This window comes from Phascolarctos cinereus, unplaced genomic scaffold, assembly GCF_003287225.1.
Source record: "Phascolarctos cinereus isolate Bilbo 61053 unplaced genomic scaffold, phaCin_HiC Scaffold_5;HRSCAF=322, whole genome shotgun sequence".
Classification (NCBI taxonomy): Eukaryota; Metazoa; Chordata; class Mammalia; order Diprotodontia; family Phascolarctidae; genus Phascolarctos; species Phascolarctos cinereus.
Genome location: NW_027555958.1, coordinates 319,194,147 through 319,215,339, shown reverse-complemented (window position 1 = coordinate 319,215,339; position 21,193 = coordinate 319,194,147). Strand labels below are relative to the sequence as shown.

Here is a 21,193-nt window from a genome sequence, read left to right as displayed (position 1 = left end):
GTGAGTGGCAATTCTAGGATCTGACCCACATCACCTGACTTGTCACCATGGTGCTGCTTTAGGGTGATATTTCATTTCTAAAGTTTTAAAAGGTGATCTCACAGAAGAGTTTTTCAGTTTCTTCAGGTGCACATAATGCAAATGGCCTTTTTATAGAAAGAAATAGTGCTCTAGTCTAGTGTTAAAGACAACTGATTTCTCCATTTACTTCTTGAAAGCAAAACGTCTGTCTTGTGGTACTAAACTCAAATGCATTGTGTAATAGTTTCAACTCTCCGCAAAAGTCTGAACGTATCATGCCAAAAATTGGAAAAGTGCTACATTGTTAATTCCAAATGATTTACTTTGATTTATTAATTTCCCTTAATACATCAGGAAAAATTTTTGAAAAGAATAATGAACTTTTATTGAGAAACAACGAACTTCAGCTGTTCATGGCTTATGTTATTAGATAAGATCAAAGAACCAAAATTCAATGCTAGCCATAAGCAACCACCACAAAATTATATTTTTAGAAAGAGACAGAAAAATAACTAGTAAATATATATGAGCTAAATTAATTAAACGTCAACTGCCTGCATTTTCTTAAAATATGCTTAAGATTTAATAATACAATATATTTATGCTTGTGAATTTATACCGTAATTGTATTTTGGCTAAACACTTCTAGGCTAAAAAGACTTTTAGTATTCAATAAAAACTAAGAAAACTGTATTTTTCCAATAAATTTTACTGTCAATAAAATATTCATGAATACAAGTGACATAAAGTCACCTAAAACTTATTTTTTAATCTAATACCTATCCTCCAGATGACTCAAGAAACAGTAAATACTGTAGAAACTAAAAGAAAATATTCTGTTTGAAAATTTCAAATCTATCAGGATCAATACAGTTCTGCCATTTACTTCATTTAACAGGAATCAAAAGTCCATTTGAAATATCAACTTCAAGGGGCAGCTAGGTGGTGCAGTGGATAGAGCTCCAGCCTTGGAGTCAAGAGGACCTGACTTCAAATCTGGCCTCAGACATTTGACAACTACTAGCTTTGTGACCCTGGCAAGTCACTTAACCCTGATTGCTTCACTAAAAAGCAAAAATAAAATAAAATTTAAAAATCGACCTCATCATTAACAACAAAGATCATATAACAAAACTAAATTAAAAGCATTAAACTGGTAAAAATGTATTCATAAACAATCATGCAAAATATCTATTCTCATTCAAGCCAAATGTCATGATGATTTGTTTTAACCCTCCATATGATGAGAAATAAACCAGACAGCTAGGTGGTTAAGAGTTCCAGATCTGGAGTATGAAAAACCCAAGTTCAAATCCAGCCTCAGACCCTTACGAGTTGTGTGATCCAGGTCAAGTCACTTAATTTCCCTCTGCCTCAGTTTCATCACCTGTAAAATCAGGATAATAACACCTATCTCTCAAGATTGTTGTGAGGATCAAATGAGAAAATATCTGTAAAGGACTTGGAAAACCTTAAAGTATTATCTAACTGCTCTATTAATTTCTGTAATTTTTACTGAAAAGATTCTCATCAATTTGATAAAGTTACCAAAAATTCAAGTCTTACTCAAAAGATAGTTTTCAATTAATCTAAATTAGAGACTTACTGGTTTGAAGTTTTGGTGATAGATAACATTCAGTACACTTACATTTTTGTCTTTCAGCCAGAGGTCCCCTGCAACATGCTGACAACCCACAGGATATCTCTTTAAAGTCTATGTGATTGTCACGATTTTCATCAAAGGCATTAAACAAACCTGGAAGATAGGAAACTGCCATGATAACCTATGTCTAGGCAGATTTCATGTAATTATAGATACTTCTGTATGACATTCATTAACTTGTCCCTTTGCCACAAAACAGGCAAGATGTAAAGCATTTTCTATCAGTAGCCATCAAAGAGAACTAGGGACATAGATGGCTATGGAGCACAACTGCTTCTTTTAAAAGCTTCCTGGCACAATTTTACACACACACACACGCACACACCAAGATGACAGTATAGAAGACATCTCTTAAATGCCTTAGATTCTTTTAGAAGGCATCACCATGGATGCTACCTTATTAACCTCCCCTCGGGTTTGTCCACTTCCCAGGGGGTATAGTGCCAATACAAATTTACTCTTTCTCCATCCTTTTTGTCCTTACCAGTGAGTGTTAAGTCTCTAATCTCACCTTACAATCTCCACACATTCTCTCTCATTCTCACAATCCCTCCTGACCCAGTCCCATCCCCAAAGAGAAGAGACACTATCATTTCCCCCAATTATTCAATGTCTAACAGACATACTTTTTTCTGAAAATAAAAAGTACTGTGAGTACAGAAATTGAAAAGGGATTGGAAAGTGAAAGAATTAATAAACAAAAATTAAGACAAACCACTAATGTGATTAAGTCATTAATGGATAGTTAACAAGTTGGAAAATAAGAAAGTGAATGTCATTCTCACAACTGTCACTGGTTCATCATGATATAAATGTAAATGTTGCTTTTGTATATGACGTTTGGTTGCAGAAAAGGGAAGAAATTTTTCATCTGTCAGGGAAATTGGTAGTAATCAATTTGTGAAGAAACAGTTCCTGGATGAAAATGTCAAGGAAAAACAGCCTATTTGACGATAAGAGAGAAAACAGTCTTTCAGATAAATATACTGAAAGAACCTGTTTGAATATGATATAATAACTGAGGTAATGATGACTAACAGGCATTATAGTTCATCAGTTTATTTGTATGTGACTTTCGAAAGTTTCGAAGGTTGTAACTGAGAAATTATAAATCACATAACTATAAACTACAGGAAGTTATATAAGGGCTCCTGGAGTTATATCTGACAGAAAGGTGGGATTGGTGAGTTTCACATTTCAAGTCTTAACTCAGCGCTTACAAGAAGGCATTAATTTGAGGTATTTAGAAAGTGGAGAGAAAAAGCAGAAGCTTAAGGTGAGAAGAGTAGAAATCATAAGAAGCCAGGGAAAAGAAGACAAAGGACAAAGATGCTCCCAGTTCAGATAGCTAACTAATTGTTCATGGAGAGGCTCTTATCTGCTCTGCTAAGAATCTGCTGACTGGAAGAAAGGTATTTCTTTGATACCTGGTTGAATAAAGGCTGGGTCATCTCAGCTTTTCAGCTGCTATGCTAGTTGGAAGAGAGCTGAATTCTGCTGCTGTAGAGAGCTGTTTGTGCTTACTGCTCTCTAGCATCACCTACAGCATGACAGAAAGTAAACTACTTGGGGTACTGATTGTCTCCATCTGTCCTCTATGGTTTGACGAGAAACAGAGGAGGAAAACATAAGTTTTTGTCTATTTTGGTGTGTGCTCTCTTTTTGGAGAAGAGGCTTTACCTTGCTAAAAGCTGAATGGAAAAGGCAGAGTTTATTCCATATCGCCCAAACAGCCAAATGAGGAGCTCTGCAGCTCTTTGGCTTAAGGGAACTGCTTGTCACTGAACAAATGCAATGTTGATATGTTTTTTTCCTATAAGAATACAGTATTTTCTCAGCAATCAGTTAAGGGGCTATGAATTAAAAGTACTTATCACTGGTCCACTGGCTTTAGAACAAAAGAGGATAAGCTTTGCCTAGTGGGAAAGCTGTAAGAATGAGAAAAAGAATAGCTGGCAGAGAAATGACCTTGTGAGGTTCAGATATTTCCCGAAGGGACCAGAGATATCAAGGCTTGCAATACAGACCTGAGTTTCCCTAGAGATATGGATTTCCCCACTCATGTGCCTCTCCACTCTCCCTGTAGACACTGAGAGTGAGACACGTTTATGAAGGAATTGTGATATTTTGATTACTGCTGACTGCCTCCTACTTAGCAACTTATATTTACTTACTTGTGCTTTTATTTTCTACTGAGTAAAAATAGCTGTATTATTATTTTTGTCTTACTGTGTAGTAAATGTTTTATGTTTAAGAGTCAGTGATGTTGTGGTTACTGAATTTTATTTTATGGGACGGACACTGGTAAGGGCTCAGGAACTACAGTGACAAGCAGTTGGGGTATATTTCTTTCTATCGCTGACCTTGCCAAACCAAAACTATCCCTATGATCTTGAGAGACAGTTTGAGTGGTAGCCATGGGGTCATTGCTGTGGTTGGCTCCTCTCTGGGAAAAACACAGCAGATGTGAGTGAACCTTCCAGAGTGAGGATAGGCTGGGATGAATGAGTAAGCCTTGAGGCAGAGAAAGGGTGCCATGTTGGAGACCATGTTCACAGGCTATACTGCTTATATGGGTGGAACCTTAACCACTCCCAGGCTACACACACATATGTGTAGGCAGAGACATAAATATACATACTTGTATATGTAGACACATATACTTGTACATATAAACATATATTTCAAGTTTTTTAACTTCCAAAAAAGATCTTACTACTTTTTCTTTTTCTTATTCACATTTTTCTCTTTATTTCACAGGTTGCTATGGCCAAATAACTTATTTTAGTGGCTACACGCAAATATTAAATACTTCTGCTCCAGACATGAGCTCGCAGAGAGTTTGCTTTGAGATCTAACTGAGCCAGCTCACCTCAAAAGCAGTGACAGACTTAACAAGAAGGAGAGCAAAAACAGGTGCAAAATGGACCAGATATGCTTGTTACTAAAATGACATATAAAGTGGGAAACAGATGTAAAGACACGGACTTGTAATTATTACCATTTCTTAGAGAAGTTTAACTGATTTTAAACAAACATAACAGTTGCTACAACCATAAAGCCAAGTTTCTAGAACCATCTCGGGTAGCAAAACACATGACCTCCTTGCCAAGTGTAAAAACATTGCAGCAAAGGTTGATGATAGTTTAAAAGATAGTACAGGGGCAGCTAGGTGGCGCAGTGGATAGAGTTCTGGCCTTGGAGTCAGGAGAACCTGAGTTCAAATTCGGCCTCAGACACATAACACTAACTAGCTGTGTGACTGTGGGCAAGTCACTTAATCCCGACTGCCTCACCAAAAAACCAAAAAAAAACAAAAAATAGTACAGTATAATGGACTTTGAGTGAGTAAAGATTCAGGTTCAAATGCCACCTCTGACATTTACTACGTTACATGAGTAAGATAACTACTCCATACAATGTGACATAAGAGCACTGCAAACCTTTAAGTGTTTTATATATAAATCTGAGTCATAAGCTCAAGCTCATTTGCAAAACATTACAGAAAAAAAGGAGGGAACTTAGCTAATAATATTATATTAGCAGATTACAAAACCGTATAAAATGGACACATAAATTCACAGGAAGCTTGACTTGAGGTCCAATCAAGTCAGTTTATTCTAAGAGTAATGACAGATGAAGCTTGAAGGAGAACAAAAAGATATACAACAAAAAAGATCTGTCAGAATTTCTACAGCAATTTTTTTTCTCATCATTGATGACAGAGGCATGCCTTTTAATTTTAACACCTCAGTACCTGGCATACTTTAAAAAGTAGAAATGGTATTTAAGAGGATGAAACTGAGAAAAGAGCTGACCTGCACAAATATATACAGAAGAAAACTACAGTAACAGTAAAATGAGATTTTAAAGGTTAACACAGAATTCTGAATGCACTCACAGATGACTTTTTAATATGTCAAACAGCAGCACATACCAAATAGAAGGGGGAAAAAAAGCATGGACAGTATCACACGTGTACGTGCACGCACACACACACACACACACACACACACACACACACACACACACAAACACAAAATGACTGAGGACCTATAGACCCTTTCTTATAAATCGGAGAGGGGAATAGGTGGACTTTCACAAATGATTTTCAGCAGAAGACTAGATTCTGCTGCAATTATTTGCTGATTATAAGGAAGTTTGATTCTAGAGGAAAATAGCATTAAAAACACTTCAACAAAGTAGCTCCCCTGATTACATTAAAATTATTTATGATTCTTTTAGAAATGCAACACAGTGACAATTTTATTTAGAAATCCTCTGATTAATGACATCAAGCAAGGCAAAAAACAGAGAGATAATATGGAAGCCAAAGGTGTTTACACTGTCATTAAGGATCTGCTCTGAAAGTCATCCTAACAAAAGAAAGATTCTTTATACATGACAAGGTCCTCCAAATGTTCCTGTTTGTGGATAACATTGTGTTGACTGCATGAAGCCTCAGGCTTCTACAGTCACCTCCAAAACGGGATCCATGATTATTCAAAAGAGATTAACCCAACAATAATCCACAGAAGGGAAAAAAACAAAAACAAGTAGAAGAAATTGTGATATGCTGTTGGATAGGCAGTAGAATGAATTTTTCTATCACCATATCTATCTTGCACAGGGACTAAAAATGGAAAATGAATTTGCCCCAAAATTTAAAATACGTAAAGGAGATGGATGAATTGCTCAGGGAATTATGTTGCACCTTCCATGATTCTAAACTATTTCCTCACACAATAACTCATTTTTTTAATACTACCATTCTCCCAATGACATGCTGAATATCAAAGGATCAGCATAATCCCAAAAGACTGAAAATAACAGACAACTCAAAGTATGTTGAGGGCCGATCTTAAGAGTCTGATAAGAGTTTAAGATCCAAGGCAGAGTTTGACCTCTGCTCAGGTTTTCACCCCAAAGGGCTCAAAAGATTAAGTGGTACGGCTCCCCAAATTCCTTCCTGATAAAGAGGTCTCTGAGATATCCCTTCTCTCTCTTTGAACCTTAGATTTACATATTTACTCCTCTATGCAGGTGGCGCCTAGGCGCCTGGGAAAACCTTGGAATCTACAGCCCAGTGTAGGAACCCTGATAAGGAGGAAATTCATGATTGTTACATCCTCAGCAGATGTTCTGGGGAGTATCTCACAGGGAGGACTCTTTGAAGTTAGGCTAGATTTTCCCTATATATTCTGTGCCCTCAGATGAATAAACTGAGTCAGTAATTCTACTCCGCCTGGCCCATGTCATAAGTTATTTCACGCCTCTCCGTTCGGTGTACAATCTGGTTGCAGGCAACAAAAGTATATTGAAGATAAATATGGGATAGAAGTAGGCTAAAGCATAATTACAGTGTTATAATAATTTCTGAAGAATATCACCAAATAAATGAACCATTGTGAGAGAAGGTTGGTTTGCGATATAGTGAGAGGATTAACAGATATAGAGAGTAAGTGATGCAATAGTACTTGGTAAGTGTTAAAAGTCCCAGAGGAAGGCCTCTAGCATATCAGGTGGATTCTCTGTGGAATATTTACGGGAAAGCAAAATGGCAACACAAAGAATAAGAAGGCATGGACAGGATAGGGTTGCAAGATACATAAGAGAGTATCTGCATTAATTAGATCACAGATCCATGGAAGTATCAAGCAAACTATTACAAAAGAACTAAAAACTGAACTTTTTAAGAATCTGGAAAGAAGAAAGTATTTCAGGCTTTTTGGAGAAAGGCATTCTCCAGACAGAAGAGAAATAGGAAGGTATATGATATTTTATACCTTTACAAGGCTCCTTAAAGCTACTCTACCTGACCTGAAATAACTTAGTAGATAAAGAATTCACAGCTCAGATGCTAAACTGAACATATAATTTATATGCATGTATTCATTGTATTACAATTATAATAATCTTGCTTATTGATTACATGTTAATATCTCAATAGTTATGATTACTATTGTAAAAATATTGAGAATAAAATTCCCAAACAATAAGAAATTACAGTTAATGGTCTGGAGCTTGAAGGCTAACTTTTAGTCCTCAAACAGATTTAGTATCCCAATATTCTTCATGAAGCTACAATGACTTGGAATGGCTACTTTGTGGGATCTCTCTCATATCTACTGAAATATTTTTTTTTCTTCCACTTTAACAAGGGAGTCAGTATAATGTCCTTTTTAAAAATGGCTTTGAGAAGAAACAGAAGGGAAAAAATTCATAAATAAATAAAAAATTTAATAAAAATTAAATCAGTTTATCTGCTTTGTTTAGATATAAGATAATAAGAATGTTTATAGACGGTTAAGGATCTCCATTAAAATTCTTTTGGCCTGGAAAGACTTGTATAGTCTGACGCTAAGCGAAGTGAGCAGAACTAGGAGAACATAGTACACAGTAACAGCCACGTTGTGCGATGACTAATATTGATAGACTTAACCCTTCTCAGCAATACAAGGATCTAAAGCATCTCCAAAGGTCCCATGAAAATGTTACCCACATCCAAAGAAAGAACTATGGAGTCTGAATGCAGATCGAAGCATACTATTTGTTATTTTTTTTCTTCTGTTGTGTTTTGTTTCCTCTTTCTGGTGGTTCTTCCTATTGGTTCTAATTCTTACTTACAACATGACTAATGTGAAAATATGTTTAACAGGAATGTATATGTATAGCCTGCATCAGATTGTGTGCCATCCTGCAAAGGGAAAAGGGGAGAAAAATTTAAAACTCAAAAGCTTATGGAAGTGATTGTTGATAAATCAAAATAAATTAATTTTAAAAAATAAATGAAATTAAATTCTTTTGGGGATAAAGTAAAATGCTGTTGTGAGCAGCAGCTGTGGTATAGTGGAAACATTATTAAACCAATGAAGTCAAAAGACGTGGTTCACATTCTAGATTTGGTACCTACTAGCTTTCTAGCCTGGACAAAGCCACTTTATCCTCCAGGTACCCCACTTTCCTCACCTACAAAATGAGGAAGATGAACTAGATGCTAAGATCTCTTGGAGCTCCAGTATTCTAAAAACTCTCCTTTCATGTTACTGGATTACAAGAGAGCAAAATTTGTCTGAAGGGACTTGAATCATCAAATCACAGAGTCGGAAAGGACCTCAGAGGTAAGCTTAACTCTTAATATGAAGGATGTATGCCCTTTACAACACCCCAAGTGTGCATTGAGCCTCTACTGGACACTCAGTATCAGGGAACTCACTACTAATCAGGCAACCCACATTCAATTTTTAGACATCTCTATTCATCAGAACTACTTCCTTCTACTTAGTTCAACATTTTTCTCCATGTAGCTTCTATCTATTGGGCCTAGTTCTGCTCTCTGAGACCCAAGCAGACTGAACCTACTTCCTCTTCTATATGACAAAATTTAAATATCTGAAGACAGAGATAATGTATGGCATAAATCTTCTTTTCTCTAGACTAAACATCTCCAATCAGTGTTTCGAGAGATAATCATATGGCATAATTTTCAATCCTTTTCAATGTCCTTTCTAAGATGTTTTACCAAGAACTGAACGCAGTATTCCAGATGTGATCAGACCAAGAAAAAGTAAAATGGAACTAGTATTTCCATATGAGACAGTATGACACATTTAGAATATTATTCTGGTAAATTTTTGATAAATCATTCAAAATACTCTTTGTAAAATTGGGATGGTGAGGTGTAGAAGAGAAAATTACCCCCTAAAGGATTTCACACATTAACAGGCCTTCAATCACAAAGTAATCAGATAAAAAACATGCTACAGGAAGATCATGGATGAAGACTGATCTGGGGATGGGGGTGGGAAGAGAAAAATTCAACAAATGGACATTTACAGGCAATGAGAATGGCTCCTACCTTCACTCAGAGATGGATGAATGGGTGGCGAAACCCCAAAGGGCCAAATGTCTCTAAATCAAAACGGCCAGTCCGGGATTGAGCCTTCAGCAGCCAATAGCGTTTCTCAAGATCAATGATGTCTGATTCTTCCACTGACAGAGGCAAATCAAACAAAAAAGTAAACCAGCTAGATTTGGTGGCCTGGATAGTCATTTTATTTTGGCGACAAATTAAAAGTAAACATTTTGTTTTCTATGTTGCTAAAAACAGGTACCTACATCACTTCAAATTAAATAGGACAAAAAAAATCATTGGGGGAAAATTAAAATTATTTTTTTTAAATGGTAAGAAAACTGATTTAAAAAGAACAAGAAAGAAAATAGGCTTAAAAAACAGAAAAATAATATACTTGCTAGCATGGGCTGTTTAAATAATTTGTAAAATTCTTTAAAATTACCTACAAGATGCGAGAATACAAAAATAACATGGTAACTATATTGCTCATTTTATAAATTATTTGGCACCTAAATTTTAAAATCAATAAAATATGCATAATCTTTTAAATGGTAGAATTAAAAAGCCAGGAAACCAAGGAAATATCTTTTAAATAAGTATGTCTTGAAATGACAATAATTCCCTTGTTCATCAGTGAATACAGGAGAACAGCCACAGAATAGATGTAGTTATAGTTACATTTTATAGTTACATCAATGATAAAAGGGAAAAAAAAGCACAAATGCATCTGGGGTCAAATCAAAAAAGTACTAATCCAGGAGCCATTATATTCTAAGAAATATATTAGGTACAGAAAGACATGGTCCCTGCTTTCCAAGGGTTTATAATTTAATAAGAAAGGCAAAATGAATATACATAAAATAATTAAAGAAGGTAGCATAAGGTAAAATTAAAATAGTAAACTGTGTGACAGAGATTATAAATATTATTAAAGTTCAGAAGAACTGGAAATCTAAAGACAGAGCATTTATTAAATGCTCACCTTTGGTAAAACACTATGTGAAGTTCTGGGAATACAAATAAAAAGCAAGCAGGATTCAGTCCTTGCCCTTGAGGAGTTTACATTTTAATGGGGGGAGACAACACACAAAGGAAAGCTGGAAAAGGGAAGGTAGGGCAAGCTGCACATATAACTATATGGTTTTTAAATGGTGGCTAGGAAGTGATGTAGGGGACTGGTTCTAGTTTAAGATTAGGAGAAAGCTTAGCTACTGGAGCCTGACATCTCAAGGAATGACACCAAGATTCAAATGGTGGACAGGAGGGAGATGAAGATGCTAGGCAGAATGATTTGGAAATGATTTGGAAATGATGTCCAGAAATGGCAAAGCCTCCATGGAAGAGAAAGTAATTAAACTGTGCTTTAAAAAAAATAATTAGAATTTAGATAGGTAAAGTGGAAAATGTAACATCAAGTGATAGAAACCACATAAATACAGTTACAAAGGTGGGAATGGGCTTGACATTTGTAGGACAGCTAAGAACTATTCAGGAAGTTGGTTAACACTGTAATAAGGCAAGAGAAGTACACTGAGACCTTGAAAACACAGAATGAGTTTGAACATTATGTTATAGGCAACAGGAAGCCACTGATGGATTATGATAAAAAGGTTTCAAAGAAGATTAATCTAGTAATAATACATAGCAGAATGAGTGGCCAGTCAAAAAATTATCACAATAATTATGGTAATGAAAATGGAAAGGAAGAAGAGGATATGATACATAAACAAAGGAAATTACTAGCAAATGACAAAATTGGATATTAACTGTCCATGGGGGTTAAAGAAAAATTTTCAAAGATGACTTTTCTATTGCTTCCTTCAAAGTTTTTTTATCTAAGACCTTTTCAACTCCTTCTTTCTAGTGTCTCCCTTTACTTCAGAAACTCCATGATATCCAAGAAGTTCTCTTCTTACTTCTACATATCCCTTCTTTTTCTTTTGCTTTCTGCTCATTCTCTTCCTAACTCAACATGGATGATTCCCAAAAATTCGTCTTCTTTTCTTCCCTCTAAATTCTCTCTTCAATTTTGCCTAATTCATATGGAAAGTCATTTAGTCCAATCCCTGATTTTACAGTGGAGAAAACACAAAGACAATACATAGCAGATCTAGGATTTTAACTCAGTTCCTCTAACTCAAAACATAGTGTTATATTTTAGGGCACTTAGAAGGAGGCTACATAGACAGAGGGCATGGGTGTGAGTCAATGGGATGATCTCCTCTCCCCCCACCCCCCAAAAAAATAAGGATGTGAGAAAGAGAAATGCAGTAGGAGAAAGAGGAAGGGAAAAGTAGAATGGCAAAAATTTTCTCACATAAAAGAGACACACAAGGAAGAGCTTGTGTGTGTGTGTGTGTGTGTGTGTGTGTGTGTGTGTGTGTGTAACACTTTAACCTCACTCTCATTGGAACTGATTCAGAAGGATAAAAAAGGGAGGGTGGCAGTGGTCAGGAGCAAAACAGACTTTTCAGGAGGGGCAGGAAAAAAGAGAGAGAAAAATAAACAGAAGAAAATAGGAGAGAGAAACACTGTAATCACAACTCTGAATATGAACAGGATGAGCTCACTCATAAAACAGAAGTGGAGAATAGAATGGATTAGAAACCAGAATCCAACAATATGCTATTTATAAGAGTCATTTGAAACAGAAACACGTAGAGTTAAAATGAAGAGCCATAGCAAAATCTAATATGCTTCAGCTAAAGTAAAAAAGTCAGGGATAGCAATCATGATCTCAGGCAAAGCAAAAATAAAAACACACCTAATTAAAACTGATCAGGGAAACAACATTTTGCTAAAAGGTACCAGACAATGAAGTAATACCAAAAAATTTTACAGTAAATTTCTCTGATAAAGGTCTCAGTTCTCAAATAACGAACTGGGTCAAATTGATAAAAATAACAGCCATTTCCCAATGGACAAAGGATATGAACAGGCAGTTTTCAGAAGAAGAAATCAAAGCTATTTCAATTATATGAAAAAATGCTCTAAGTCACTATTGATTAGAGAAAGGCAAATTAAAACAACTATGAGATACCATCTTACACCCATCAGAAATGACAAATGCTGGAAGGGAAGAAGGCAAATAGGCACATTAATGAATTGTTGGTGGAGTAGCGAACTAGTCCAACCATTCAAGAGAAATTCTGGAACTATGTCCAAAGGGCTATAAAAAGTGTGGATACCCTGTGAACCAGTATTACCACTACTAGCTCAAAGAGAGATTAAGAAAAAGGAAAAGGACATAAACACACACAAATATTTATAGCAGCTCTTTGTGGCAGCAAAGAATTGGAAATTGAGGGGACACTCATCAATGGGGAACAGCTGGACAGGTTATGGCATATGATTATAATGGAATACCACTGTCCTATAAGAAATGACAAGGGGAGAGGTTTATGAAAAAAATATGGCATGACCTACATGAACTGATGCAAAATAAAATGTATGTATTGGGAGATTACTGTGCATAGTAATAGTAACGCTGCAATAATGATCAACTAACTGTGAAAGGCTTAGCTACTCTATCAATACTCCAAGACAACTCCAAAGGACTCATGATGAAAAATGGTATCCACCTTTCCAAAGAGAGAACAAGGGAACTCTGAGTGCAAACTGAAATATTATTTTCTCATTTTATTGTTTTATTTTTTGGTGATAACAGCTAATATGGAAATATTACTTTCTATGATTTCACATATATAATTTTGCCTGCCTTTGCAGTAGATGAAGAAGGAAGAGAATCTGGAACTTGAAATTTAAAAGAGACTGCTTTCTTAAAAAAGTAAATAATAAATTTATCTGGGAAAGGTAGATGACTATAAATTGTAAATGAGTAGCTAACCTGCGCTTCAGTAGGGGAAGTCTCCACACTGGGAATTCTCTACACTAATGAAATCACAAGTTGTGACCAAAAATGTAAACAATAAAAATTTTAAATAAAGGATAGATTAGAGTAAGAGGTGGGAGATGGGTTAGGAAGATAAGTTAGGAAGCTATCTATTATTATCCAGGTGAAAGGTATGAGAAATGTGAACTCAGGTGGTAGCAGTGGGAAATTCGGTATGAGAAGGAAAGATAAGTGGTTTGCTGAAGTAGAATTAACAGACCTTTTAAAGTGTCTATGAGTGTCAGTGCTTTTCACAGAGTGTACGGGTTGCTGCTGTTGTTCATCATTCTTTTCTTGAAAAGGACCAGTGACTTTATGAGAGTGATGTCTTGACTTGTGCACGAATCGGATTTAAGTGAGGCAGAGCCGTGCAAAGTCATCAGCCTCACTCCCTCCTCCAGTCATCAAGGTGTAGTGGCAAAACAAAAGTCAGCTTACCACTATCAGAGTAGATTTATAAGTTTTTTCTTTATTTTGTAAAAATGATTCTAGGAAAGAAAAAAAATGCTTAAAATAATTTTCACCTTTGTATAAAGCTCAGATCAGGATTGCGCTTTCTCAAACAGTACATAAACTTATCTAAGTTTTCAAAGAAAATGAAAATAATCTGTATAAACAAAAACTTCTATAATGTACAGTTTATGTGTGTGTATGTGTACACATACAAACAAAATTTAACAGGGTAGTAAAAAAACTGTTCCCTTCTTTTACTTTTTTGTTTTCTTCCATGCACTTCAAAAAATGTTTTAGGGGGCAGCTAGGTGGCACAGTGGATACAGCACTGGCCCTGGATTCAGGAGGACCTCAGTTCAAATTCGACCTCAGACACACAACAGTTACTGTGTGACCTTGGGCAAGTCACTTAACCCCATTGCCTAGCCCAAAAAAAAAGTTTTAGTGACATTTGTTTTGTCTGTCACTAGTCACTAACCCACCATTTCCCCCATGTACCCTCCCTTAGTAGACATCCCCTTACTTTATGTCTGATGACATAAATCAACACAATGGCCCTGGTCTGGGAATACATATCTCATTGTGCATCTCAAGTACATTACCTCTCTGTGAAGAGGTAGGAGGCAGCTGGTACTATAGGGAGTACAGCACTGGGCCCAGAATCAGACATTTACTAGATATGTGTCCCTAGGCAAGTCACTTAACTTCTGTTTGTCTCAGTCTCCTCAACTGTAAAAATGGGGATAATGACAGTACTACCCTCACATGGCTGTTGTGAGAATAAAGTGAGGTAATATTTATAAATGTAGCTTAGCATAGTGCTTGTTACATAGTGTTGTTAACAAAAAAAACAATTATCATAAGTCCATGAGACATTGCGTGGCAACTAATTTTTATAAGAGAAATAACCACGCATGTGGAAAGCTAAGCCAGGGCAAAGAGTTCGCAATCCAAACAGAAGCTTGCAAATTTATACACTGACAAAAAGAGGTGGAGAAACAGAAATCTCCACCTGAATAGGAGTGTCAGGGGAGGAGAAATCAATAATTAAGGTAGCAAAAGCAGCATACTTTTCCCTGGGGAACTGCTCCAGGGGCTGGGAATCTGGCTTCCAGGGCAGCAGGTTCCTCACCCTTTTAACAGCTAGACTATGAAGACAGGATGGTCTGCTTATCTACCAGAGTTCTAGTGGCACAAGCAGCTTCCCCACTCTAAAACAGACTAGTCTTGACTCCCCCAGGACACAGAGGGAATCCAGCTTGGTATGCAAACAACAAATTATGTCAGCTCCTGGGGAGTGCTTTGCCTTTGACACGTTCAGAGCCTCCTGTATACTCCAGGTCCAATGTTTCTGAGACTATGGCAACTCAAAAGAAATGTTCAAGGGACCTCTTAACAGAAGACACTATATAAATGCTTATTCCCTTAATGCCTTGATCCTTACACTTATGTTATGTCACTAGTCTTCGGAATTCACTATTCTTCACTGCTGTGTTCAGAGTTCTGAAGCTTCAAAAAAACTATTTTTTTGGAGGGAGATACTGTTGTTATGCTTATTGTGTAAGTTGCTCTCCTGGTCCTTCTCATATCATTCTGAATCAATTCATGCAATATATATTATAACATGTTCAGCCATTCTTCAACAGATGAGCAATCTGTCAGTTTCCAATTTGCTGCCTCCACAAAAAAGAGATGCTAAAAATATTTTTGTACATATGGGTCTTTTTCCTTTCTTTGACCTCAACAGGGTACTGACCTAATAGCAGTATCACTGGGTCAAAGGATATGCACAGTTAAACAGCATTTTGGAAAGAGTTCCAAATTGTTTTCCAAGATGGCTAGACTAGTTCACAGCCATACCAAAAGTGCATTAAAGTATCTATTTTAATAACAGGCCCCTTACGCATTTGTCGTTTCCCTTTTTTGGTCAACCTTACCAGTCTGGTGGGTATAAAGTAGTACATCACAGTTGTTTTAATTTGAATTTATCTAATTATTAATGATTTAGAACACCTGTCAAACTCCAAATTGATCCCTACAGGCCACATATTGACTTTAGAAAACCACAAATTAACATTATCTGTATTAGACTGTTATTTTTATTTATTTTGTTAAACATTTCTGAATTGCATTTTAATCTGGTTTCCAAGTCTGACACACCTTTGATATACAGCATTTCTTCATACAATTATTGATAGTTTGGATTTCTTCCTATGAAAACTGCTTCTCCTTTGATCATTTTATCAGCTATAGGATGGCTCTTGTTTTTATAAATATGAATTACTGTCCTATATATCTTGGAAATGATACCTTTCATCAGAGAAAATTGTTGCAAAATTTCCTCCCAGTTTCCTGATTCTCTTCTAATTTCAGCTACACTGGATTGTTTATGTAAAAACTTTAATTTTATGAAATCACAATTGTCCACAAATCTATAAATACTTACATAACCTTTAAAAAAGAAATTGAATCATCCATAAACTCTCAGAGAGAAAAAACCCCAGGACCAGCTGGACTGGCATATCATATTTCTATTAAACTGGGTAATTTATATTTTGCAGATATTCATCCATTTCACTTAGACTGTCAATTTTAGAGGTAGAAAGTTGGGCAAAGTAATTCTTCATAAGTGCTTTTATTTCTTCTTCATTGGTTGTGAATTCACCTTTTTAATTTTTGATACTGGTAATTTCATTTCTTCTTTCTTCTTCATCAAATTAGATAACTGCTTATATATCCTTTTGTATTTTTTTTCATGTTTTTTTATTTTTAGGCAATTGGAGTTAAGTGACTTGCCCAGAGTCACACAGCTAGTGTCAAGTGTTTGGTCTGAGACCAGATGTAAACTCAGGTCCTCCTGACTTCAGGGCTGGTACTCATCCACTGAGCCACCTAGCTGCCCCTATATTTTTTTAAGTTCCTAGTGTTATATTACTAATTCAATGGGGTTTTTTTGGCTTTCAATTCTGTTATCTATCCTTTGTTTTTCAAGGTCAGTTCCCCCTGTCCCCCATGTTTAACTGGGGAGTATTTATTTGTTGGTTTTCTAGGTTTTTTTTTTCTAATTACACAAACAATTCACTGAGGGGCAGCTAGGTGGCACAATGGATAGAGCACTAGCCCTGCAGTCAGGAGGACATGAGTTCAAATCCAGCCTCAGACACTTGACATTTAATGTGTGACCCTGGGCAAGTCACTTAACCAGATTGCCTCACCCAAAAGCAAAAAAAAAAAAATCATTGATCTGCTCTTTTTTCCTTCCACTTATGAAGCATAGGAACATAAATTTTCCCCTGACTACTACTTTGCTTGAATCCTACAAATTTTGGCATGCTGTCTCATTGCTACCATTATCTTCACAGACATTATTATTATTATTATTACTATAATTTCTTCTTTGACCCACTCACTCTTTAGGATTAAGTTATTTAGTTTCCAATCAATTTTTAATCCTTGCTTCAAATGGTCTTTATTGAATGTAATAATTTATTGCATTATGGTCAGAATCCTTGCTTCAAATGGTCTTTACTGAATGTAATAATTTATTGCATTATGGTCAGAAAATATGCACTTAATATTTCTGCTTTTTAGCATTTGTGAGGTTTTTATGTCCTTTTTTATGGCAGCTAGGTAGCGCAGTGGATAGAGCACCAGGCCTGGATACAGAAAGACTCATCTTCATGAGTTCAAATTGGACCTCAGACTCTGGCCAGCACAACCCTGGGCAAACCACTTAACCTTCTTTGCCTCAGTTCATCATCTGTAAAATGAGCCAAAGAAGGAAAGGGCAAACCACTCTAGTATCTCTACCAAGAAAACTCAAATGGGTTCACACAAAGTCAGATACAACTGAAAAATGACAACATTGTTAATTGTTATTAAAGTGTCATATGCAGCTGAGAAACAGGTAAACTCTTTTCTATTCCCATTCATTATTCTCCAGGTACACAATATCTAACTTTTTTAATCCTATTAAAATCCTTCATTTCTTGTTTATTTTTTAGTTAAATTTATCAAGGTCTGAGAGGGGTAGATTGAGGTCCCCTATTATTATAGTTTTACTGTCTATTTCTCCCTATAACTCTAAATGACTTCCTATTCCTTTAAGAATTTGGATGATATGCTATTTGGTGCATACATGCTTAGGGCATATATAAATTCATTGTCTATGGTGCCTTTCAGCAAAATATAGTTTCCTTGCTTGTCTCTCATAATTAAGCCTCTTTTTGGCTATTGATTTGTCTGAGATCACAAATGCTACCACTGCATTTACTTCAGTTGAAGCATAAAAGATACTGCTCCAACTCCTTATTTCAACTCTGTGTTTCTTTTTGTTTCACGTGTTTTTTAGTAAAAATTATATTTTCTGGATTCTAATTTCTAATTGATTCTGCTATCCTCTTCTGTTTTATGAACACATCCATCCCATTCACATTCAGATATGACTAAAAATTGTGAATTTCACTCCTCCCTATTCTCACATTTTTCTCCACTTTTTCTCCCACCCCCTCTTTAAAGCAAATTTTGCTTCTCTCTAATCCTTCCCATAAACTATATCCTTTCTTATTCACCCCCTTTCCCTTACTGTTTCCTTGAAGGATAAGATCTATTTCTGTACCAAACTATTTGTGATGAATTCAGATGACAATGAGAATCAAGCTCTGCCTTCTCCCTCTGTTGCCCTGTCATTGAGGGAGCAACTATTGAGATGACATTTACTTTTTTTTAATATATATTTTTTAATATCTTTCCATTTGTGTGAGATAACATTCCCCTTTCTTCCTCTCCCTTCCACCTTCTTCAAGTGAGTTCCTATGCCCCACCCTTTCCATTCTTCTTTTGAAGGCATCAAAACATAACAGATTCATTCTCAGGCCCTCCACCTAGTCATACTGCCTTTATGACCCCAGGCGATGAGAGAGTTCCTCCCTACATATGAATGTCAACAGTTTGTTTAGACCCTTATGAATGCTCACTAATGTTTACCTTACTATGCTTCTCTTCATTTCTGTGTTTGTACATGAAATTTTCTACACATCTATGGTCTTCAGCAATACTAGGAAATTCTGTATTTCTATAAAATTAAAATTAAATTAAAAGTCCATTTCTCCCCCTACAAAATTATACTCAGTTTTTCAGGTACATTATTCTTGGTTGTTACCAAGCTTTTCTTTGCTTCCTTCTAAGTTTTCTTTTGTTCTCTCCTGTTCACTTTTTACTTTGTTTCCCCTCCCCCCCCACCGCTGCCCCAAAGAAAGCTACAGCTGAACACACACACACCACAGACACACGTCTATAAATCTACACATATACATACATGCAAGACTGTATTATGAATATTTCCACTTGTCATCTCTTTCTACGGAGGTAAAGAGCATTTTCCTTTCTATGTCTAAGTCTTTCCATGTTTTTCTAAATTAGCCAGCTCATCATTTCCTACACCATGACAATATTCCAACTCAATCATATCCTCTCTGAAAGACTATCTATGAAAGTTTTTCCTTAATCTTCTGCACTCCTTCAATTTTTGGCTATATTGGTTTAGTTTATACAAGGAAAATTTAGTTTAAAATAATCAAAATTATCCATTTTACACTTCAATAATGCTATTGCTTAGGAATAGTTTACCTATCAGATTTATGGAGAACAGAAAAATTCATGACCAAACACATGATAGAGAACATTATGAAAAGCAAATGGATAACTTTGATTATGTTAAATTGGAAAGCTTTTGCACAAAGTCAATGCAACTAAGATTAGATGGAAGGTAGAAAATTGGGAAAGAATTTTTACAACTAGTTTCTCTGATAAGGGCCTCATTTCTGAAATATGTAGAAAATTAAGTAAAATTTATAAGAATACAAGTCATTCCCCAATTGATAAATGGTCAAAGGATATGAACAGACATTCTCAGATGAAGAAATTAAAGCCATCTATAGTCATATGAAAAAATGCCCTAAATCAATATTGATTAGAGAAATGAAAATCAAAACAATTCTGAGGTACCACATCACACCTATCAGATTGGTTAACACAACAAAACAGGAAAATGATAAATGTTGGAGAAGATGTGGGAAAATTGGAACACTAATGCATTGTTGGTGGAGTTGTGAAATGATTCAACCATTGTGGAGAGCAATTTGGAACTATGCCCAAAGGGCTATAAAAATGTGTATACCCTTTGACCCAGCAACAGCACCTCTAGGGCTATATCCCAAAGAGATCATACAAATGGGAAAAGGACCTACATGTACAAAAATATTTATAGCAGCTCTTTTTGTGGTGACAAAGAATTGGAAATTAAGAGGATGCCCATCAATTGGGGAATGGCTGAGCAAGCTGTAGTATATGGATGTAATGGAATACTATTGTGCTATAAGAAATGATGAACAGGCTGACTTCACAAAAGCCTGGAAAGACTCGTATGGTCTGATGCTGAGTGAAATGAGCAAAACCAGGAGAATGTTGTACACAAGTAACAGCCACGTTGTGCAATGACTAATATTGATAGACTTAACCCTTCTCAGCAATAAAAAGATCTAGGACATCTCCAAAGGTCTCGTGATGTAAAACGTTATCCACATCCAAAGAAAGAACTATGGAGTTTGAATGCAGATCGAAGCATACTATTTGCTATTTTTTTTTCTTCTATTGTGTTTTGTTTCCTCTTTCTGGTGGTTCCTTCTATTGGTTCTAATGTGAAAATATGTTTAATAGAAATATGTATGTATAGCCTATATCCGATTATGCGCCGTCTTGGGGAGGGAGGGGGAGGAAAAATTTAAAACTCAAAACCTTATGGAAATGATTGCTGATAATTCAAAATAAATTAATTAAAAACAAGAAAAATAAAGTATGCTTTGATCTGCAAAAAAAATGTTATTGTCTTATAATATAATTTAAAGTCTGATACTGCTAAATCTCCTTCCTTCCTTTTCCTCTGGTTTCTTTGAAATTCCTGACCTTTTGTTCTTCCAAATGAATTTTGTTACTATTTTTTCTAACTCAGTAAGATAATATTTTTTAGCAATTTAATTGGAATGGCATTGAATAAATGGGTGAAATTGTCATTTTTTATTATATTGGCTTTACCTACCCATGAACAATAAATATTACTTCAATTTTTAAAATCTGATTTTATGTATATAAAAATTGTTTTATATTTATGTTCATGTAGTTCCTGTGTCTGTTTTGGCAGGTATTTATAGTGTCTGGTTGTTTTAAATGGTCTAAAACAACACTGGGTTACATTGGTGATATATAGTATAGTTTCCCATTTTTCTCTTTTGATTAAATCCATTTTAGCTTC

The 21,193-nt window shown here is 35.6% G+C and overlaps 1 protein-coding gene across 1 annotated transcript in view; it reads right to left on the bottom strand.

Moving 5' to 3' along the window:
* The window catches only part of USP32 (ubiquitin specific peptidase 32), a 263,795-nt gene that overhangs the window by 105,178 nt on the left and 137,424 nt on the right, over positions 1-21,193 (bottom strand). Inside the window, 3 exon segments of the mRNA XM_020991809.2 lie at positions 1,670-1,777; positions 9,543-9,576; positions 9,579-9,676. Of these exon segments, the coding sequence (XP_020847468.1) occupies positions 1,670-1,777; positions 9,543-9,576; positions 9,579-9,676 (240 nt within the window).